The 24,231-nt window shown below is 42.5% G+C and overlaps 1 protein-coding gene across 4 annotated transcripts in view; it reads left to right on the forward strand.

The window, feature by feature from the left end:
• Nucleotides 1-4,067, forward strand: part of LOC137372835 (protein sel-1 homolog 3-like) — a 110,686-nt gene extending 106,619 nt beyond the window's left edge. For 3 of the 4 annotated variants that reach the window (XM_068037178.1, XM_068037188.1, XM_068037198.1), the window contains one exon: nt 1,729-4,067. In XM_068037178.1, the coding sequence (XP_067893279.1) occupies nt 1,729-1,883 (155 nt within the window). In that variant the 3' untranslated portion in view covers nt 1,884-4,067. The remainder of the gene's footprint in view (nt 1-1,728) is intronic. The other variant, XM_068037169.1, reaches the window with a different exon arrangement.
• The last annotated feature ends 20,164 nt before the right edge of the window (nt 4,068-24,231 follow it).

Consider the following 24,231-nt stretch of genomic DNA (forward strand, 5'->3'; position numbering starts at 1 on the left):
TACGGTTGCTGGAGGTTTCCTGAACCAAGGTTTTTCTTCACCTTTCAGGATTGCTCTGTTCTGCTTATGGACCTCTGCTTGTCTCACCAGCTGTATTGTGTTGCCTAGGGTGAGGTCTTACTTAGACTGCAGTAAAGCTGATAGGGATTCATCAGCAATACCTACTACAATGCAGTCTCGTGTTAATTCTGCTTTTAGGTCTCCATATTCGCATCCTTCAACTAGCCTGTAAAGGTCATTAATAAAAATGTCTGCTGGTTTGTTGGTTTCTGGACCCTTCTGTTGAATTTTGCCCTTTCTAGAACCTTGTTGTTCCTCACTTGTCAAAAGCTTTTAAGACTTCTTCAAATTTACCTGATGTTTCATTAATGCCTTGTCTTGTAATAACATCATCTGGTATTGTCCCTATAGAATGAAGTAATATGTTGACTTGTTCTGCTTCAGACTTGCTGTCTAATTTTGAAGCAGTTCAGTACCTCAAAAATCTTTTTCTCCAAAATGACCAGTTTTGAGTTTGATTTGGTCCTTCCATGTGTCCAAATCTCTCTGGTTGCATAAATTTAAGATCCATGGCTTTTCTAAGCTTTCTAGGTTGTTTACTTGCTGTTTTTAAATTTTTCCTTCCAGTCTTGGATGTTTTCCCATGCTTCTCAGCCACGTGTAATGGCACCGATCTCAGATCCGCCCTTGCTCGGCATTCGGTTTTCCCGGTGCTGCTTTCCTTAATGCACCATTAGAAATAATTTTCTACCCTTTTTAAGGGTTGCTCACCAGATCCCAGATCTTTGCTGGTTCTCCAACTAGAAGCATGCGATCGCTGAACAGGGATTTTTTTTTCACAGACCACCATGCCTCTGTGGTGCAGATTGAATGCCTTTGCAAGCTGACTTCCTGACACTCTGTGCCTCCACTTCATCCACGGAGTAGCTCTGGAGCTCTGCACAGCCTCTTGGCGAGTTCTGCCGTTTTGGCACCGCTTTTTTCCGATCTGACTATCGAACCTTCTTGAAAGTAATTTTTTTTTAAATTCTGCATGTTGTACGGCAAGAACCACCACTGTTTACCACATTGTATTCTTGGTTAGTTCAGCCAGGAGATATTTCTGAATCTTCGGTAAGTTTAACAATAACTACTTTATTACATATTACAGAACTATATATAACTTTACTTATGCATGTCTAACTCCTCTGATACCATGCTTTTCTTCTTCTTCTCTTTGAGTCTCTCCATCATGTGATCTCTTACATCATCATAGCAGGAGGTGTTACTCACACTGTTCCAGATATTAACCCTTTCAAACCTTTATACGATACTCTCTACCACAAACAGCAGTAGATGCTCACTCAATTAATAATTTTAAATCTAAGACTGAAAGATTTTTGCTAAACAAGGGTGTTGAGGGTTATGGTGCCAAGACGGGTAAAAAAGAGTTAGAATAAAGATCAACCATGATTTCATTGAATTGCGGTATAAGCTCAGGGGGCTGAATGGCTGACTGCTGTTCCTATGCTGAACTCTGAACTTCTGACAGAGGGAATCTGCCACCAGTGAGCCATGGTTGTCCAGAAGATGACATTTAGCTGTTCAATTGTGTACCTACCAATTCTCTAGCAAAATGTTCCTTTCTGCTTTCTAAAACTCTTTGATAATATGTAATGCTTGCTACTTATTTTTTTAAAATACATAAATCTATATATGACAAGTTATAATTGTTCCCTGTATTTTTAGCAGTTGTCTCCACCACAAGTATAAATGAGCATCCTCCAACTTTGAACTCTTCTAGTCAAAATACTCAGTCAGATGAGACAATACTTGAAGAAACATCATTACCTTCAACTGCATCAGAATACCCGGAACTGAATGAAGCACAAACTACAGAGTAACAGCATCGAAGGCAGATTGATCTGTCCATGTTGAAAAGAAATTCAAATATAATCGCATATATTGTTACTCATTAGGAATATTTCTGTATGTTGCATAGAATTACATAATATTTACAGCACAGAAACAGGCCATTCAGCCTAACTGGTCTATGCCACTGTTTATACTTCACACAAATCATCTCCCATCTCTCTTCATCTAACCCTATCAGCATATCCTTCTATTACTTTCTCCCTCATGTACCTATCTAGCTTCCGCTTAAACACATCTATGCTATTTGTCTCAACTACTCCATCTGGTAACATGTTCCACGTTCTAACCATTCTTTGGGTAAGACGCTTCTTTTGAATTCCTTTTTGGATTTATTGGTGACTATCTTATATTTATGACCTCAAGTTTTAGACTCCCACACAAGTGGAAACACCTTCTCGACATCTACCCTGTCAAACCCCTTCATAATTTTGAAGACATCGATCAGGTCACCTCTCAGCCTTAATAACCCCAGTCTGTTCATTCTTTCCTGATAGTTACAACTTCTCAGTCCTGGTATCGTCTTTGTAATTTTTTTACACCTTTTGCCAATGTCTCTATATCCTTTTTATAATATGGAGACCAGAACTGCGCACGCTATTCCAAATATGGTCTAACCAAGGTTCTCTATAAGTTCAACATAACTTCTCTGCTCTTCAATTCTATTCCTCTAGAAATTTACCCCAGTGCTTTATTTGCATTTTTATGCATTTTTAACCTGCATTGCTACTTTAAATGATTTGTGAATCTGTACTCCTAGATCCCTTTGTTCCTCTACCACAGTCTTCATAGAGTCTTCTATGATTACTGATTGTTTTTGGATGTACCTTTTTTTTCAAATTCTAGATGCTCATCCTGAAAACGTCCATGGCTGCAGTTGATGAATGTAAACCAGATTTTATATAATGTACTGCATCAGCCAGTGTAAATATTGATTAATTTTGTTTACTTGTCCAATTGAGATAAATAATGTGGTCAGACCAGTAAATGCAAAAGATAGTTAAATAGTTCTAGCCTGAGTGAGGTAAGTGGTAGATACAATCTAAATCAAAGAGCAGTGATAATTATTTGCTCTTGAATACTTTGAGGTATTTTTTGTCAGAAATCCAATGTTCCTCATTAAAGAAAATAATTGTTTCCTACTTAATTTTTCCACTATGGTTTCACTCATTAAGGATTAAAATTGTGTTGATTATAGTGCTGTCTGTTATAAATTTAACAAATAATTCTCCACGTTTAATTGAAATGGTATTGAATTGTAAATCATCCTGATTTTGACATATGCAGGATTTGAACCTGAATCAACTTTTCTGTGAATTTCCTGTTTATGTGAGATTTTTTCTAGTTATGGAGCGGGTTGGATTGGCTGAACTAACTTTTTGGGCACCATGGAAATTATTTAAGATTTCCAAAATACACGTTGTGTTATAGACAAGCTATATATAACACATGTTATTTTGGTGTGAGATGGATTTAGCTTCACATTGATACAAGCTATGTAGTATAACAAAGTGGCAGTGCAGTCGCTGAGGTTGAATTCTGGAATCAACTGAGAGACTATCTCAAGGTTGTCATCAGTATGACGGTTAGCAGTGTGAAGCACTCTTTTTGAACTTTTTAACCTTTTTAATGTGGCAAAGAACCAAATGTTTTATTACTTTTTTGCTAATAAAAATATGACAGGCCTTTAGCGGTTGCAAAGTGAAGCTCTACATATGCGTGCGTATATGCAGAATTCAACTTTTCATGGACAGAGAACAGTGAGGCAATAGCAGTGTAACATGGCTCTATCTGGTTTATGTTGCAGTAAGGAGCAACTTGTGCTGCAACAGTATCTGTGATTTTAACACCATTACTTTGCATGCATTAAAAACTTGGGTGCAGGGTTAGTGTTCTGCCATCAGAAGTCACTAGTGCATTTAGTAAGTAGTGAAGCTATCATTTTGACAAGGCTATCATTTTATCTAGGATGAGATGATCAGTTTTCGACATTATTATCTTGATTCTTTGACTCTGGTCTTAAACTCCTGAAAATAAGGTCTGGAACTTTGAATTCATAGGAATCTAATGGTTTTGTAATTCAAGATAGTTGGCTGTTATAAATTTTATGCATTCATTTTGTACAACAACAAATTAAAGGGCAGCTCATGAATTGATCCAAGCAAAATCTATTAATGAAAACACTACATATGTATTTGCTGGTAAACGGTCAAGGTTTTATTTTTTATTTTGTTTGTTGCTGATTATTGTACAGGGAGAGGAGCTTTGCTTTTCTGGCACTGTTAGTTTCAAACATTCCTCAAGTTAAGATTGTTAGCCATTTTAGAAATGACGTTCGTATCAAATGTTTTAATAAGAAATTGCAATAATTATTAATACATTTTCTCTTGTTTGTGACCCACATAAAAATCTGGTCATGGGTAAAGTTTATGCACTATTTTCTAGATGTGACACAATACAATGTGTTATCGCTGTAATTCCAAACAGTATAAATTTATGACAATACGAAGGTAAATCCACATTTGATATGTGGGAGGCTTTTAAAGAGAGGTTGATTAGCATGCAGGAGAGACATGTTCCTGTGAAAATGAGGGATAGAAATGGCAAGATTAGGGAACCATGGATGACAGGTGAAATTGTGAGACTAGCTAAGAGGAAAAAGGAAGCATACATAAGGTCTAGGCGGCTGAAGAAAGACGAAGCTTTGAAAGAATATCGGGATTGTAGGCGCAATCTGAAACGAGGAATTAAGAGGGCTAAAAGGGGTCATGAAATATCTTTAGCAAACAGGGTTAAGGAAAATCCCAAAGCCTTTTATTCATATATAAGGAGCAAGAGGGTAACTAGAGAAAGGATTGGCCCACTCAAGGACAAAGGAGGAAAGTTATGCGTGGAGTCAGAGAAAATGGGTGAGATTCTAAACGAGTACTTTGCATCGGTATTCACCGAGGAGAGGGACATGACGGATGTTGAGGTTAGGGACAGATGTTTGATTACTCTAGGTCAAGTCGGCAAAAGGAGGGAGGAAGTGTTGGGTATTCTAAAAGGCATTAAGGTGGACAAGTCCCCAGGTCCGGATGGGATCTATCCCAGGTTACTGTGGGAAGCGAGAGAGGAAATAGTTGGGGCCTTAACAGATATCTTTGGGGCGGCACAGTGGCGCAGTGGTTAGCACCACAGCCTCACATCTCCAGGGACCCGGGTTCGATTCTGCGTACTGCCTGTGCGGAGTTTGCAAGTTCTCCCTGTGTCTGCGTGGGTTTCCTCCGGGTGCTCCGGTTTCCTCCCACATGCCAAAGACTTGCAGGTTGATAGGTTAATTGGCCATTATAAATTGTCACTAGGATAGGTAGGTAGTAGGGAAATATATAGGGACAGGTGGGGATGTTTGGTAGGAATATGGGATTAGTGTAGGATTAGTATAAATGGGTGGTTGATGGTCGGCACAGACTCGGTGGGCCGAAGGGCCTGTTTCAGTGCTGTATCTCTAAACTAAACTAAACATCCTTAAACACGGGTGAGGTCGCAGAGGACTGCAGAATTGCTAATGTTGTCCCCTTGTTTAAGAAGGGTAGCAGGGATAATCCAGGTAATTATAGACCGGTGAGCCTGACGTCAGTGGTAGGGAAGCTGCTGGAGAAGATACTGAGGGATAGGATCTATTCCCATCTGGAAGAAAATGGGCTTATCAGTGATAGGCAACATGGTTTTGTGCAGGGAAGGTCATGTCTTACCAACTTAATAGAATTCTTTGAGGAAGTGACAAAGTTGATTGATAAGGGAAGGGCTGTAGATGTCGTATACATGGACTTCAGTACATGGCGTTTGATAAGGTTCCCCATGGTAGGCTGATGGAGAAAGTGAAGGCGCATGGCGTCCAAGGTGTACTAGCTGGATGGATAAAGAACTGGCTGGGCAACAGGAGACAGAGAGTCGCAGTGGAAGGGAGTTTCTCAAAATGGAGACGTGTGACCAGTGGTGATCCGTGCTGGGACCACTGTTGTTTGTGATATACATAAATGATTTGGAGGAAAGTATAGGAGGTCTGATTAGCAAGTTTGCAGACAACACTAAGATTGGTGGAGTAGCAGATAGTGAAGGGGACTGTCAGAGAATACAGCAGAATATAGATAGACTGGAGAGTTGGGCAGAGAAATGGCAGATGGAGTTCAATCAGGGCAAATGCGAGGTGATGCATTTTGGAAGATCCAATTCAAGAATGAACTATACAGTAAATGGAAAAGTCCTGGGGAAAATTGATGTGCAGAGAGATTTGGGTGTTCAGGTTCATTGTTCCCTGAAGGTGGCAACGCAGGTCAATAGAGTGGTCAAGAAGGCATACGGCATGCTTTCCTTCATCGGACGGGGTATTGAGTACAAAAGTTGGCAGGTCATGTTACAGTTGTATAGGACTTTGGTTCGGCCACATTTGGAATACTGCGTGCAGTTCTGGTTGCCACATTACCAAAAGGATGTGGATGCTTTGGAGAGGGTGCAGAGGAGGTTCACCAGGATGTTGCCTGGTATGGAGGGCGCTAGCTATGAAGAGAAGTTGAGTAGATTAGGATTATTTTCATTAGAAAGACGGAGGTTGAGGGGGGACCTGATTGAGGTGTACAAAATCATGAGAGGTATAGACAGGGTGGATAGCAAGAAGCTTTTTCCCAGAGTGGGGGTTTCAATTACTAGAGGACACGAGTTCAAAGTGAAAGGGGAAAAGTTTAGGGGGGATATGCGTGGAAGGTTCTTTACGCAGAGGGTGGTGGGTGCCTGGAACGCATTGCCAGCGGAGGTGGTAGACGCGGGCACGATGGCGTCTTTTAAGATGTATCTAGACAGATACATGAATGGGCAGGAAGCAAAGAGATACAGACCCTTAGATAATAGGCGACAGGTTTAGATAGAGGATTTGGATCGGCGTAGGCTTGGAGGGCCGAAGGGCCTGTTCCTGTGCTGTAATTTTCTTTGTTCTTTGTAAATTCATTTATTAATTTTATCCCTTCTCTCTTGAGGTGACTCATGCTGATATAGAGTCCATTAGTGCCAACAAATGTCCAGTATTTCACCCATGTGCCATGTAGCTATTCACGAGTAGCTCTGTTTCCCGCCAGGCACCTGGTCAAATAGACAGCCTAAGTAACAGCTGGGAGGGAGCATCTGCAGTAGGAGGCTGCATTCAGGGACCTTTGGGGACGGTGCCCAAGAATTGGGAGGAGGGAGAGAGCCCAAGTTCGGGAGGGGGAAGAGAGTCTGTGATCAGGATGGGAGGAGAGAGGCCCTAATCGGGAAAGAGGAAATAGGACAACAATTGGGAGAGGAAATGGAGAAAGCTGGAAATTGGGAGGGACATTGGAGAGGGCTGGTGATTGGGATGAAGAGGGAAAGAGGCCATGATGAGGAGGGGAAAAGAGAGGCAGCGATTGGGAGGGGAAGGAGAGCTGACAACAATTGGGAGGGGTGGGCGGGGGGTGGTGGTTGGTGGAGACTGGATTTTGGAGCTGGGGAAGCTGAAAGCTTCCTTAAGGGGCCAGGAGAGCACTTCTGCACCTCCTGGTCCACAAGGAGTGCCAGAAAAGGCATTTGCCTTGTGGAGCTGCAGCTCCCACCTCCCTCTCACTGTTGGGTTTCCCAACCCTTGGGAAACCTGCGTGGCAACTGTTCAATTTAAATCAAACTTCCAATTGCACTCTGGGAACCTGATTTAAATATGTTAATGAAGCGAGCCGCCTCTCTACAGTGGGACGCACAGACGCCCTGATATCTGCATGAGCGAGAATTTTGTTTTTTTTTCCCCTGGACCAAGACACTAAGACAAATTCCAGTACTCTAGTTGGAATCAGATAACTTAGCATAAATTAAGAATAAACTTCAGGATCTTTCTGGTTATATATCTAAGTAACATGCCAGTTGTTGTATTTACTTATAACCCATCAGAAAAACAGTCTACCTGAACACATTTAAAGGAAAACTAACAATTCAATCAGTCAAGCAAAGGCCTTCCATTTGAAAAAGTTTCTTGCAACTATTGACTAGTTGAATTTGCATTAGAGAATTTGACAACTGTATCCATGCACTCATACACAGAAGGAGAATGTATAACTTATCTATGTTGCACAAGAGTTAAAAGATTTTTTTCAGAATAGTGTGCAAGGTCTAATTCATTGTAATGTGTTTTGATTTATCATTATGGTATATTGTATGCTTACAAAATAAATTCCTTATGAAATATGACAGTCATTTAAAAAAGTAAATAATATTGCACCTAAAGAAATTGAGCAAAGCTGACACTAAAGAATCCAGTAATTGTGTTGATGAAAATTCTGTAATACATTTAACTGTGTCTTGAACAATGTTTGTTTGACGTAATTTTTATTTAGTGTGATCAGGCATGGAGATGTCCCATGACCACAATATTCCTGATGCTTGTAGTCAAAGAGAACAAGTTACAGGCAGGGATGAGACAGTCCATGAGTCTTTATAGCTGAGTTGCCGTGTGAGCAAATAGAGCAGCATCATCAGTGTAGAGGAGTTCTCTGATCAGGACGTCATGTATTTTTGTTTTCGCTTTCAGCCTTGATAGATTGTAGAGCTTGCCATCTGACCTAGTGGGCAAGTCGACTCCTTCCATAACTGCAAGGGAGGCAAAAGTCAGGAGCATGGATAAGAAGTTGCCAAACAGAGTGGGGGCTAGAACACAACCCTGTTTCACTCCATTCTTCACTCCAAAACTGTCGGAGTTGGGGCATCAAATTGTACAGTGCAGTATATGTTGTCATGGAAGGAGCGGGTGAGACTGAGGAGCTTTGGTGGACAGCCAGTTTTTCCCAAAATATTGTACAGCCCTGCTCTGCTGACTGTGTTGAATGCCTTAGTGATATCTACAAAAGTAAGGTAAAGGTATACTCTATTCCCTACACTTCTCTTGTAGCTGGCTTATGGAGAACATCATGTCCACAGTAGATCTGCTGGCACGGAAACCGCACTGTTCTTCTGGTCTGCCATTAAATTGAATCTTTTAAGTATGACCCTAGCAAAGGCCCTCCCCATGAGGCTAAGGAGTGAGATGCCCCTGTAGTTGTTGCAGTCTCCACTGTCGCCTTTGCTTTTGTATAGTGTGATGATTTTGGCATCACACATTTCCTGGGGAACAGAGCCTACTTTCCAGCAGAGAAGGAGGTCATAAAGGTGTGGCAATAGATGGGACTTTCTGTGCTTGAGCAGATTGGCTGGGATTTCATCCTTACCTGGTGTCCTTCTGTTCGCGAGGTGATGTATGGCCTTCTTAAGTTCCAATGATGAGGGTTCTTCATCTAACTTATCTATGACAGGAAGTTCCAGGAGAACATCAAGCACAGACTGGGAGATGTCCAACTCAGAGGAGTACAGCTCACAGTAAGGTTCAGCCCAGCAGAATATCTGTTTAAAATAGAAACAGAAAGTGCTGGAAATACTCAGCAAGCCTGGCATCATCTATGGAAAGAGAAACAGAGTTAATGTTTCAGGTCAGTGACCTTTCAACATTTTCAGCAGTTCTGATGAAAGGTCACAAACCTGAAACGTTAACTCTGCTTCTCTCTCCACAGATGCTGCCAGACCTGCTGAGTATTTATAGCACTTTCTGTTTTTATTTCAGACATCCATCATCGGCAGTATTTTGCATTTATAATAGGGATGTCTGTTTACTTCTTTCGGTGAGTACTTCATCATCTGCCGACTTCAGGGGATCATCTTTGGAAGTGGTTAGCAAATTCTACTACCTTGGGTCCATGGTTACAGACAAGCTGTTCCTTGATGCAGAGCTCGACTTGCCAAACATGCATGGCATAACACCAAGCTGACCCTTAGGACAAAGCTGATAGTTTATAAGGCCTGTGTTCTTAGCACCTTGCTGTATGGTTGTGAAACATGGGTGACTTACAGCTACCAGGAAAAGAAGCTCAATAATTTTCATTTTCACTGTCTGCAGTGCATTATGGGTATATCCTGGCAGGACAAAATCATAAATGCAGCAGTCCTCTCAAAAGCAGAGCTCCCAAGTGTGTTGACACTAATTAAACAGAGGCAGCTTTGGTGGATCGGACATGTCCACAGGATGAAAGATACCCAAGGACCTTCTGTATGGTGGGGTAGCCGGGGCCAGATGACCAGTGGGGCACCCAAAGCTCCGCTTCAAGGATGCTTGCAAATGTGACACGAAGGCTCTAAGTGTTGACTATCGCACCTGGGAGTCACACGCTGGCGAAGGAGGGAAGCGGCGACACATCCTGTGGACTGGTGTGCACTACCATGACCAGTGGTTACAGCAGCTTGGCAACAGGCATCAACGTCAATAACAACAACTCACAACATCATTTGGCAGCTTCACATGCAGCACTTGTGGCAAACCCGCCTCTCAAGGATTGGCCTTCACAGCCATCAACAAAGGTGCACCAAGAGTCGATACCCCACATAAATGGATTGTTTGCTATGTGTCCATCATCTTTCATAGATGGCAGGATGCCAACCAGAACTCTGATTAATTAAATCTATTTTTCTGTTGAATATCCCTGAGAATCTTGTACCTCTTGTCATATGCAAAAGTACGATTGCAAAGAGAACTAGATATTTCTCTTTCCTTCTGAACCCCATAAGTCATTACAACAAAACTTTACAACCCATTGGTGATGGTATAAGTATTTTCCCTGATGTATTTTAAGGACTTTAATGTGCAATTTCCAAATACATTTTATCTTGTGCGTATTTTATTGCTTACAAGCCACTTAACGTTTTTGGGGCTTAATACTGTAGTGCATTCATATTGGAAAATCCATATAGTCAGAGTCATTTACGGCATAGAAGGAGGCCATTTAGCGCATCGAGTCCATGCCAGTTCTCCGCAGAACAATCCAGTTAGTCCCACTCCCCCGCTCGATCACCATAGCACTGCAAGTTTAGTTCCTTCAATTTTCTTTTGAAGTTATTGATTGTCTCCACTTCTACCACCCTCGTGGGCAGCAAGTTCCAGGTTATTACCAGTCACTGCCTAAAAAAGTTCTTCCTCATATTCCCTCTGTATCTCTTGCCCAAAACCTTCAATCTGTGTCCCCTAGTCCTTGTACCATCAGTTAATGGGAACAGTTTTTCCTTGTCTAACCTATCTAAGGCTGTCATAATCTTGTACACCTCTATCAAATCTCCCCTCAATCTCCTTTGCTTCAGGGAGAGCAAACGCAGCTTTTCCAACCTAACCTTGTAACTAAAATCCACCATCCCTGGAACCATTCTGGTAAATCTCCTCTGCACCCTCAAGGACCCTCACATCCTTCCTAAAGTGTGGTGACCAGAACTGGACCCAATACTCTAGTTGGGGCCTAACCAGAGCTTTATAAAGGTTCAGCATAACTTCCCTGCTTTTGTATTCCATGCCTCTATTTATGAATCCCAAGATCCCATATACTTTGCTAACCACTCAATAAATTCTGCCAGCTTCAAAGATTGAAGCACATGCACCCCCAGGTCTCTCTGTTCCTGCACACTCTTGAACTACACCATTATGTTTAGATTGCCTCAACCTATCCCTTCAGCCAAAATGTGTCACTTCATACTTGCCTGTATTGTATTCCATCTGCCACTTGTCTGTCCATTCTGCTAGCCTATCCATGTCCTGTTACAGGTCGTTCGTATCATCCTCACTGTTTGCCACTTCTCCAAGTTTGTTATCACTGGAAAATTTTGAAATTCTACTCTGTATTCCAAGACCCAAGTCATTGATATATAAAGCAGAAAAAAAAACAATGGTCCTAGCACTGACCCTTGGGGAACATCATTGTCTACCATCCTCCAGTCTGAAAAACAACCATTTATCACAAGTTGCCCTTTTCTGTCCTTGAGCCAATTTTTTTTATCCAATTGGCACTGACCCTCCTGTTCCATCAGCCTCAATTTTGTTAACCTACCTTTTATGTGATACTTTATCAAATGCTTTCTTAAATCCGTATAAACAACATCCACCGCATTCCCTTCATCAACCTTCTCTGTTACTTCAGTCTGATTAGTCCAGCATGATCTGCCTTTTACAAATCCATGCTGGCTATCCTTAATTAACTCAAACAGTTCCAAGTCCCTGGTGATTCTGCCCCCCCCCCCCCATTATTGTTTCTAAATCCTTACCTACCACTGATTTTAAACTAAATGACCTAGTTCTCACTTGAAGAGTTATCCTGACATGTATCATACACCCTCTTTTTTTGGCTATCTCCCTCATCATCGAAGGAGCCCTGTATTTGGTTCCCTTACCTTTTGCCCTTGTTGTACCTAGCCTGTACCTGAAGCATCTCTTCCTTTAAGATAACCCATTGTTCTGTTACAGTTTTGCCTGTCAGTCTTTGGTTCTATTTTACCCTGGCTAGATCCCTTCTCATCGCATTGAAATGAGATCTCTTCCAATCTAGCTGTTCTACATTATATCATTCCTTGCTTTTCTGCATTACGAGGGTAAACCTTATGATGTGATGATCACTCTTACCCAAGTGATCCCCCACAGACACTTTGTCCACTTTGCCCACCTCATTTCCCTGCACCAGATTCAGCATACTTCCTTATGCAGTCAACTTTCACCTATAAATAGGAATAGTGATGCGGAAGCAATAGTCTTAGGACTCTGTTCCTTTTAAATCTTTAAACCGTGTATCAAATGCTTTTTTCAGTGCACTGACATCAGATCCTCACTTTTTCCTTCACAAATTTGTGCTCTCATGCAAAAATAAATCATTGAGTAAACACCATACTGCTTCAAAAATCCTAGGATCAGAACTTCATCAGACTTGAAAGCTACTTCAGTTGTCCTTTCACTCTCATGAAAGAGAGGTGAGAAAGAGGGTGAGAGAAATGTGTCAAGAAAACCCCTATGCCAAATGAGAAATATTAATTTCATCGGTTGGAAACTTACATTAGACTTTTAATGGAAAAAAATCCTACAGTAACATTTAAAAAACTAGCAGCAAAGATGGCCACTGCAGTTTACATCTGAAATACCAGGAGATTGAACTGTAGACAGAAGTCTGACGAGCCCTGGGCCCAGAACAATGGCTTGCTCTAAGTAGTTGAATTAGCGAGGATTGCTTTGTCAGCACTGCAGTCAAGGCCATCCTGACACATTGACTTTGAAAGAACAAACCCCTTTGAGTGTAAATATTGGCATCCTGGAACCTGTGGAGCCAATTTTGAACCTTGTATCTCTTTAAAAACAAAGGGGATTGAGAGAGCCATGTGACTATCTGTCCGTCTCTGAAAAAACAGAAGTCTTGTTCCACTCACAGAAGACAAGGAGCAACTGAGACTGCAGCAGCGGAGAAAGCTGCATGCTTTCCTTTCTCGCTCTGCCTCTCTCCCCAGAAAACATCAAGTTTGAAAACTGTCTTTGACAGTGGACTCTCCAAGCCTACAAACTGCTACAGCCAGTGACCAGGGGAAGAGAGCCAACTACAATTTTGCCTTCAAGAAAACCCTGAACAAAGCAGGCCAACCACAAAGTGCACTTTGACCAGCGAGGACCTGAAGAATACAGCTTTAGCCAAGGACTACCGGATCGTCCACTTCACAGACTGTGTATTTAAATTTCATTTATTTTGGACTTTAATCCAACCACCAAATCTATTTGTCCTTCTGTAATCTATTTGTGTGTGTGTGTGATTGTCATGTGAATGTGTGCGTGAATGTGTAGCTTTTTTTTGTATTTTTAAATCGGGGTTAGTGTGTTAAGTATGATAAACTTACCTCTTTCATGCTTAGACTCAAGAAAACCTGTTTGATTAGTTCTTTTATGATCACAGTAAAGGTAAAAAAGTAAAACACTCACAGAGATGGTAAGGACAACCACTGTTAAAAGGAATAAACCTTGTTGCAGTCAAATAAGAGGAAGAGCAAGAGGGGATCCTTTGACCCCCTCCTTACCTGGCCTTAACAGAGGGGACAGAGAGAGAAGAAGGACAGAGAAGGGGAGACAGCGAGGGGGGACAGAGAGCTTAAGGAGGGAATTGGGGGGTGGGCAGAGAGAGAAAGGGGACACAGAGAGGAGGGATGGGACACAGAGAGGAGGGATGACACACAGAAGGGGGTATGACACACAGAGGGGAGGGAATGCAGTGAAGGGGGACACAGAGAGGGAGAGGGAGACTGACACAGAGAGAAAGAGAAGGGAGAAAGCACGATCAAGATCAGTCCTGACAGATGGACATCTATCTGGAATACTCCGCATCGCTACAACAAGTGTGCAGTGTCAGACAAGCCCCCCATCCACTAAGATCAAGGCACAAATTATTTCACCACAGGATCATTAAAACTTAAAATTGCAAGACCCTGACTGGAAGGACATTTGCATAGTACTAGCAGTGTTGGAACAAAAGGGACCCAGTCATTGCTTCCGCGATATACAGAAAAGTGGTCAGAGCCGTTTTAGTCACTTGACTAGCTGGCTGTTGAGATTTGAACTTCCAACAAAGGATTCGAACTCAGAACACTGTGTGCTCCTGGAATTGAAGCAAGAATTATAGCCTATCCTGTCTGCCTGCTTCCATCTCCTTCCCACGGAACTGAATCTTGTGAAAACATGTGAAACTCAAACAGAGAAGCGTCTCCTATGTGAACAAGGTTTAAGAAGAACACTGGGCCCCGTGAAAGCAAGACTACTTGCAAAAGGACTAAACCGTGAGCTCGTAGCACCGTAACAAGATATTGCCTCAAATTGTTCCATCTAATCCTTTCTTCTTCTCCTTTCTGTCCCTATGTGCATGTGTATATCACTTGTGCATGCTAGTGTGAGTGTGTTGTATATCCGTAGGTGTGAACTGTATTAGAGTTTAAGTTTAAGATTTAATAAATTACATTTTTTCTTCTTTAAACCTCAGAAAACCTGGTGTGCTCATTTCTTCGCCTTATAATTGAAAACTGTGAACAAGGATTCACAAAAAGGGGAGCTCAAAACACAGTGTGTTTAAAATTACACCCTGTTACAATAAGACCGGGTGAAGATAGTAACAGACCCCGAGCTGCATTTCTCACCTGGTCATAACAGCGGGCAGACATTGACTACTTGTGCCAGCAAAATAAATGCCAGGTATCTTATTAAATCAGTATCCAACATAGTAAAGAGAAAGTAAGTCAATAAATTAGTCTTCTCATTTAAATCTTCTTCACAAAAATGCACATTTGTTCTTTTGATTAATAGTAAGATACATTTTTGATGCCTTTATCTTTCTGAAATTGTCTCATTGGTCCCCTATGTAAGACAAGAATTGTAATATGGTCCCCACATGAAAATGTTGGATACCACTGCTCCAAGCCTATAACTTTGTGTTTTAAATTAACCTAGCAGCTATGTTATTTTAAAACACAAGTTTAAATTCTTGTGCTATGTAAACTCATTTTAAATTGGCAAAAGTCTCTTAAGGAATATCTCAATTTCTATACTTTGGCATGCATTACTTTCACTTGAGACATAAGCTCGGTGACATGTTGAAAGATTCTGGACTTTTACTTCTATATAAATGTCTGCTGCTATCTATTTGGGAACACATTGTTCCAGAACTTGTACTGATAGGAAAACAGGCAAGAAAATCCAAGGAATCTCCAGAAGTCAGCATTGTAAGTTCCTCATGAATACAAGAGTACGATGTAATGAGGTGGAGTGATATTGGAAAAAGCAGGATGTTACTGACCCATATACAATAGTTAGTAAATACAACGTAAAAGTTAACTTTAATAAACCTTAATCTATGATGAACTGTCTACAATTCCTTAACAAAATACATGCTGCATTAGCAGTTTTAAAAAACTGTTTGGGAAGACATAATAAAAATTTATTATGTCTCAATGACCATGTTAGAAACAGTCATTAACTGATTTTATTACTGCAAATTGGATTAAAGGACAAGTTTTACATGTACGTCAAAGACCAGTAACTGCAATGTTCATCATTTATTATCCAATTTGAGGGTATATAACCTGAGTGGCCATTGTCATTTGAAAGTTGTCTGTAGCATATAATTACATTACAGAAAAGATGCACCTTTGTTAACAGGTAAGAGATTTGGCTTAGACATAAATTGGTCAGTCTGGAGTACAATCTTACAGAGTGTGACTAAACGTTTTTGTAACTGAATAATGCATGCAATAACAATTGGTCTACCTTTTACAGAACAGCTTTTCGTTAATAATTATCTTGTCAGAGCTGAATCGGAATCAACAGTGATAGACTGATATAGATATAAGTGAATTTAAGAGAATCACTTTATTGGAGGAACTGAAGGACGCCCTTTATTTGTAATTGTGTTTATCTAATTTTGTCACTGGCTTTGGTGAGTAAATGGCATTTTGTCCATGAGAGATGCTGTTGTTTCTGTATTTTACAATCCAAGACCTAGTTTAACCGTCTGTCAAATGAATAAACTAGTCTTGGCTACCTCCCATTAATCTCTCTGTCCCTCTCTGCTTTTCTGTTTTACATGACTCTTCTAAAGTACTATCTGCTCCATCCTATAAAATTCTCCTGATTTGGAGATCTCTGCCCTTTTGTTGGCCACCCTGTCTTCAGACACATATTACAAGCAGGTGGAGAAGTTGCACAAACACTGACCATCATGGGTTAAATTGTCTTGAGACAATAGCAGTGTGAGAAATGGTCCATCTTCCTATTGCTGATATTTCTGCTATCTCACCTCAATAACCACAGTAATAATCCTCTCCTTGAGTTTTATGGTTTATTGGATGAATTTGCACTCCTGACACGGTGGTCATCTGATAAGTTCCATCTACCACCCCGTGACATAACGTAACTAGCTATATTCTGACAGCAAAATTAATTTGCATTGGGCATTGCATACTGATTTGCTTGTGCGCTAACTAATACAGTGTGCTGCTCTCCATTGATGTTCATATGTTTAACTACTTTATTTATAGGGAGAATTGTATTTTAAATCGGACTGTGTTTTGATGGTATTAGGTTGACTATACACTTTATATACAGATTAATAGCCCCCACGTCCATGGCTGAGTCAATAATTAAGTCACATGTCTGTGATACAACATGTTGGTGCGTATCCTTGCACTTTACAATACCACTTTTTCAACCTAATCCTATTCCCAAGTGTTGCTAACTACCTGAACTGATCATTTCTTTCCACGTCTGATGATATGCCATGAATGGGTGAGTTGAAAGATTGTGTCTTGCAATAAAATAATACTGTACAGTTGTTGGGTTAATGCTGAGCTGCAGTTAGTTTTCTTTTTATCTTTGTGAGCACTTTTCACATTATTTCAGCAATTCCCATGAAATGTATAATCACAGTCTTTGAGTAGAATGGAAGGAATAACAATTTGTGCAGCCTATGTGGGGTTCTAGCAAAACAAAAGACACAAAAATGTAAGAAGAATTATAACTGTTATAAAGCCACCATGGATCATTGTACCATTCCTAATGTAAGCTTTAATTTTTTTTAAATGAAGTCGCCTACCTCTCAAATTATTTATAATTTGAACGACATTTTAAAATGCTCATTTTTGTTTTCAAATCCCTCCATGGCCTCACTCCTCCCTATCTTTGTAATCTCCTCCAGCCCGATACCCCCTCTAGGATATCTGCACTTCTCCAATTCTGGCCTCTTAAGCATCCCCAATTTTAATCGCACCACCATTGGCGGCTGTGCCTTCAGCTGTCTGGGCCCTAAGCTCTGAAATTCCACGCAAACCTCTCTGTCTCTCTACATCTCTCTCCTCCTCTAAGACAGCACTTAAAACCTACCTCTTTGATCAAGCTTTTGGTCATCTGCCCTAACATCTCCTTATGTGGTTTAATGTAAAATTTTGTTTGGTAACACTCTTGTGAAGTGCCTTGGAACATTTTACCACATTAAAGGTGCGAAATAAAAATAAGTTGTTCTGGTTCCCATGCTAATGAAAGCTTGCATTTTTGAGCATTTTAAATTAATTTTGTAAATTGAGTTAATGTAAATCAGTAAAATGTTAATTAACCATTTTTCAATAAATTTACTCTCAACTGCTATCCAACAGGCACTGAACCCAGACCCCAGAATAGATAATATCCAGGATCTGTGTGAAATGTAAAGTGCTGCATACAGGAAGGAAAAATTAGTTTTTTTCATTTGTTCATCGGAGGTGGGCATCGCTGGCTAGGCCAGCATTTATTCCCTTCCCTAATTGCCCTTGAGAAGATAGTAATAAGCCGCATTCTTGAACCTCTGCAGTCCATGTGGGGTAGGTACATCCACAGTGCTATTATGAACGGAGTTCCAGGATTTTGAACCAGTGACAGTGAAGGAATGGCAATATAGTTCCAAGTCAGGATGGTGTGTGGCTTGGAGGGGAACTTGCAGATGGTGGTGTTTCCATGCGTCTGCTGTCCTTGTCCTTCTACGTGGTAGTGGTCATGGTTTTGGAAGGTGCTGTCTAAGGAACCTTGGTGTGTTGCTGCAGTGTATCTTGTAGATGGTACACACTGCTACCACTGTGCGTCGGTGGTGGAGGGAGTGAATGTAGATGATGTGCCAATCAAGCGGGCTGCTTTGTCCTGGATGGTGTTGAGCTTCTTGAGTGTTGTTGGATCTGCACCCATCCAGGCAAGTGGAGAGTATTCCATCACACTCCTGACTTGTGCCTTGTAAATGGTGGACAGGTTTTGGGGAGTCAGGAGGTGAGTTACTCGCTGCAGGATTCCTAGCCTCTGACCTGTTCTTGTAGCCACGGTATTAACATGGCTATTCCAGTTCAGTTTCTGATCAATGATAACCCCCAGGATGTTGATAGTGAGGGATTCAGCGATCGTAATGCTATTGAATGTCAAGGGGAGATGGTTAGATTCTCTCTTGTTTGAGATGGTCATTGCCTGGCATTTGTGTGCCGCAAATATTACTTGCGACTTATCAGTCCAAGCCTGGATATTGTCCAGGTCTTGCTGCATTTCTACATGGACTGCTTCAGTATCTGAGGAGTCGCGAATGGTGCTGAACATTGTGCAATTATCAACAAACATCCCCACTTCTGACCTTACGATGGAGGGAAGGTCATTGATGAAGCAGCTGAAGATGGTTGGGCCTAGGACACTACCCTGAAGAACTCCTGCAGTGATGTCCTGGGACTGAGATGATTGATTCCAACAACCACAACCATCTTCCTTTGTGCTAGGTATGACTCCAACCAGCCAGGAATTTTCCCCCTGATTCTCATTGGCTCCAGTCTTGCTAGGGCTCCTTGATGCCATACTCGATCAAATGCTGCCTTGATGTCAAGGGCAGTCACTCTCATCTCACCTCTGGAGTTCAGCTCTTTTGTCCACGTTTGAACCAAGGCTGCAATGAGGTCAGGAGCTGCATGGCCCTGGCAGGAACCCAAACTGAGCGTCACTGAGCAGGTTATTGCTAAGCAAGTGCTGCTTGATGGCACTGTTGATGACACCTTCCATCACTTTACTGATGATCGAGAGTAGACTGATGGGGCGGTAATTGGCCGGGTAGCTTTTTGTGTACTGTACATACCTGGGCAATTTTCCACATTGCCGGGCAGATGCCAGTGTTGTAGCTTTACTGGAACAGCTTAGCTAGGGGCACAGCAAGCTCTGGAGCACAAGTCTTCAGTACTATTGCCAGAATGTTGTCAGGGCCCATAGCCTTTGCAGTATCCAGTGCCTTCAGTCGTTTCTTGAAATCTCGTGGAGCGAATCGAATTGGCTGAAGACTGGCATCTGTGATACTGGGGACTTCAGGAGGAAGCTGAGATGGATCGTCCATGCGGTACTTCTGGCTGAAGATTGTTGGAAATGCTTCAGCCTTATCTTTTGCACTGATGTGCTGGGCTCCCCCATCGTTGAGGATGGGGATATTTGTGCAGCCACATCTTCCAATGATTTGTTTAATTGCCCATTACCATTCATGACTGGATATGGCAGGACTGCAAAGCTTAGATCTGATCTGTTGTTTGTGGGATCTCTTAGCTCTGTCTATCACATGCTGCTTCCACAGTTTAGCATGCAAGTAGTCGTAGGCTGTAGCTTCACCAGGTTGACACCTCATTTTGAGGTGCTGCTCCTGACATGCCCTCCTTCACACTTCATTGAACCAGGGTTGATCCCCCGGCGTGAAGGTAATGGTAGAGTGGGGGATATGCCAGGCCAAGAGGTTACAGATTGTGGTTGAGTACAATTCTGCTGCCTCATGGATGCCCAGTTTTGAGCTGCGAGATCTGTTCGAAATCTATCCCATTTAGCACAGTGGTAGTGCCACACAACACGATGGAGGGTATCCTCAATGTGAAGATGGGACTTTGTCTCCACAAGGACCGTGCGGTGGTGACTCCTCCCAATACTGTCATGGACAGATGCATCTGCGACAGCCTGTTTGTTGAGGACGAGGTCAAGTAGGTTTTCCCCTTTTGTTGGTTCTTTCACCACCTGCTGCAGACCCAGTCTAGCAGTTATGTCCTTTAGGACTCAGCCAATAATGGTGCTACTGAGTCACTCTTTGTGAAGGACATTGAAGTCCCCCACCCAGAGTACATTCTGCGCCCTTGCCACCCTCAGTGCTTCCTCCAAGTGGTGTTCAACATGGAGAAGTATTGATTCTTCAGCTGATGGGAGGCGGTAGGTGGTAATCAGCAGGATCTTTGACCTGATGCCATGAGACTTCATGGAATCCAGAGTTGATGTTGAGGACTCCCAGGGATACTCCCTCCCAACTGTACACCACTGTGCCACCACCTCTGCTGGCTCTGTCCTGCCGATGGGACAGGACATACCCGGGGATGGTGATGGCAGTGTCTGGGACATTGTAAGGTAGGATTCCGTGAGAATGACTTTGTCAGGCTGATGCTTGACTAGCCTGTGGGACAGCTTTCCCAACTTTGGCACAAGCCCCCAGACGTTCAGAGGGAGGACTTTGCAGAGTTGACAGGGCTGGGTTTGCCATTGTAGTTTCTGGTGCCTTGGTCGATGCAGGGTGATCCATCCAGTTTATTCTTTATTGACTTTGTCGCTGTTTGATAGAACTGAATGGCTTGCTAGGCCATTTCAGAGGGCATTTAAGAGTCAACCACATTGCTGTGGGCCTGGAGTCACATGTAGGCCAGACCAGGTAAGGATGGCAGATCTCCTTCCCTAAAGGGTATTAGTGAACCAGATGGGTTTTTACGACAATCGACAATGGTTTCACTGCCATCATTCGACTAGCTTTTTAAATTCCAGATTTATTGATTGAATTCAAATTCCACCTTATTTTATGGCATAATTCAAACCCATTTCTGCAGAGTAATACTCTGGTCTCTACGTTACTAGTCCAATGACAATATCACTACGCCACTACCTCCCCAATTCCATGGATGGTGTTTAAATAGCTACGGATGAATTTGTAAAAGACCTTGCAATCTTAGTAGAGTCAATGCTCAAAATGTTCAACCAATGCAGAGCAGCAATTAATAAAGCCAATGGTTCTAGACAGCCAAAGCAAGTGAAAGGGAGTTGCAATTAAACTGTAGCATGCTGTGGTCAGACCATACCTGGGATACTGATTCTCATTCTGGTTATTGAGACACAAGGGAATCACTCAATCCATGGATGAAGAACATAGAACATAGAACAGTACAACACAGTACAGGCCCTTCGGCCCACGATGTTCTGCCGAACCTTTAACCTACTCTAGGATCAAACTACCTATATACCCTTCATACTACTATCATCCATGTACCTATCCAAGAGTCGCTTAAATGTCCCTAATGTATCTGCTTCTACTACCACCGCTGGCAGTGCATTCCACGCACCCACCACTCTCTGTGCAAAGAACCTACCTCTGACATCTCCCTGACACCTTCCTCCAGTCACCTTAAAATTATGCCCCCTGGTGATAGCCCTTTCCGCCCTGGGAAAAAGTCTCTGGCTATCCACTCTATCTATGCCTCTCATCATCTTGTACCCCTCTATCAGGTCACCTCTCATCCTTCTTCGCTCCAATGAGAAAAGCCCTAGCTCCCTCAACCTTTCTTCGTAAGACATGCCCTCCAGTCCATGCAGCATCCTGGTAAATCTCCTCTGCCCCCTCTGTAAAGCTTCCACATCCTTCCTATAACGAGGCAACCAGAACTGAACACAATATTCCAAGTGTGGTCGAACCAGGGCTTTATAGAGCTGCAGCATAATCTCGCGGCTCTTAAACTCAATCCCTCTGTTAATGAAAGCCAACACACCATACGCTTTCTTAACAACCCTATCAACTTGGGTGGCAACTTTGAGCGATCTATGGACATGGACCCCAAGATCCCTCTGTTCCTCCACACTACCAAGAATCCTGTCTTTAAGCCTGTATTCCGCATTCAAATTCGACCTTCCAAAATGAATCACTTCACACTTTTCCAGGTTGAACTCCATCTGCCACTTCTCAGCCCAGCTCTGCATCCTGTCAATGTCCCGTTGCAAGCTACAACAGCCTTCCACACTATCCACAACTCCAGCAACCTTTGTGTCATCGGCAAACTTACTAACCCAGCCTTCCACTTCCTCATCCAAGTCATTTATAAAAATCACAAAGAGCAGAGGTCCCAGAACAGATCCCTGTGGAACACCACTGGTCACCGAGCTCCAGGCTGAATACTTTCCATCTACTACCACCCTCTGTCTTCTATGGGCCAGCCAATTCTGTATCCAGACAGCCAACTTTCCCTGTATCCCATGCCTCCTTACTTTCTGAATGAGCCTACCATGGGGAACCTTATCAAATGCCTTGCTAAAATCTATATACACCACATCCACTGCTCTTCCTTCATCAACGTGTTTTGTCACATCTTCAAAGAATTCAATAAGGCTTGTGAGGCATGACCTGCCCCTCACAAAGCCATGCTGACTGTCTCTAATCAGACTATGCTTTTCCAAATAATCATAAATCCTGTCTCTCAGAATCCTCTCCAATAATTTGTCCACTACCGACGTAAGACTGACTGGTCTATAATTCCCAGGGTTATCCCTATTCCCTTTCTTGAACAAGTGAATAACATTTGCCACCCTCCAATCATCTGGTACTACTCCAGTGGACAGTGAGGATGCAAAGATCATCACCAAAGGCGCGGCAATCTCTTCCCTCGCTTCCTGTAATATCCTTGGGTATATCCCGTCTGGCCCCGGGGACTTATCTGTCCTCATGTCTTTCAAAATTTCCAGCACATCCTCCCTCTTAACATCAACCTGTTCGAGCATATCAGCCTGTTTCACGCTGCCCTCACAAACGACCAGGTCCCTCTCACTAGTGAATACTGAAACAAAGTATTCATTTAGGACCTCCCCTACCTCCTCCGACTCCAGGCACAAGTTCCCTCCACTATCCCTGATCGGCCCTACCCTCACTCTGGCCATCCTCTTGTTCCTCACATAAGTGTAGAACACCTTGGGATTTTCCTTAATCCTACCCGCCAAGACTTTTTCATGTCCCCTTCTAGCTCTCCTAAGTCCATTCTTCAGTTCCTTCTTGGCTACCTTGTAACCCTCTAGAGCCCTGTCTGATCCTTGCTTCCTCAACCTTGAGTAAGCTTCCTTCTTCCTCTTGACTAGCTGTTCCACATCTCTTGTCATCCAAGGTTCCTTCACCCTACCATCCCTTCCTTGCCTCATCGGGACAAGCAGTCGCAGCAAGTGCTCCCTAAACAACCTCCACATTTCTGTCGTGCATTTCCCTGAGAACATCTGTTCCCAATTTATGCTCCCCAGTTCCTGCCTAATAGCATTGTAATTCCCCCTCCCCCAATTAAATATTTTCCCATCCCGTCTGCTCCTGTCCCTCTCCATGACTATAGTAAAGGTCAGGGAGTTGTGATCACGATCACCGAAATGCTCTCCCACCGAGAGATCTGCCACCTGGCCTGGTTCGTTGCCAAGCACCAAATCCAACATAGTCTCCCCTCTAGTCGGCCTATCTACATATTGAGTCAGGAAACCTTCCTGGACACACCTGACAAAAACTGCTCCATCCAAACTATTTGCACTGAGGAGGTTCCAATCAATATTAGGGAAGTTGAATTCACCCATGACAACAACCCTGTTACTTCTGCACCTTTCCAAAATCTGCCTCCCAATCTGTTCCTCCATGTCTCTGTTGCTATTGGGGGGTTTATAGAAAATTCCCAATAAAGTGACTGCTCCTTTCCTGTTTCTGACTTCCACCCATAATGACTCAGTAGACAAACCCTCCTCGACGACCTCCCTTTCTGCAGCTGTGATACTATCCCTGATTAACAATGCCACTTCCCCACCTCTTTTACCTCCCTCCCTATTCCTTTTGAAACATCTAAACCCCGGAA

The sequence above is a fragment of the Heterodontus francisci genome, chromosome 1 (assembly GCF_036365525.1).
Source record: "Heterodontus francisci isolate sHetFra1 chromosome 1, sHetFra1.hap1, whole genome shotgun sequence".
Taxonomy (NCBI): Eukaryota; Metazoa; Chordata; class Chondrichthyes; order Heterodontiformes; family Heterodontidae; genus Heterodontus; species Heterodontus francisci.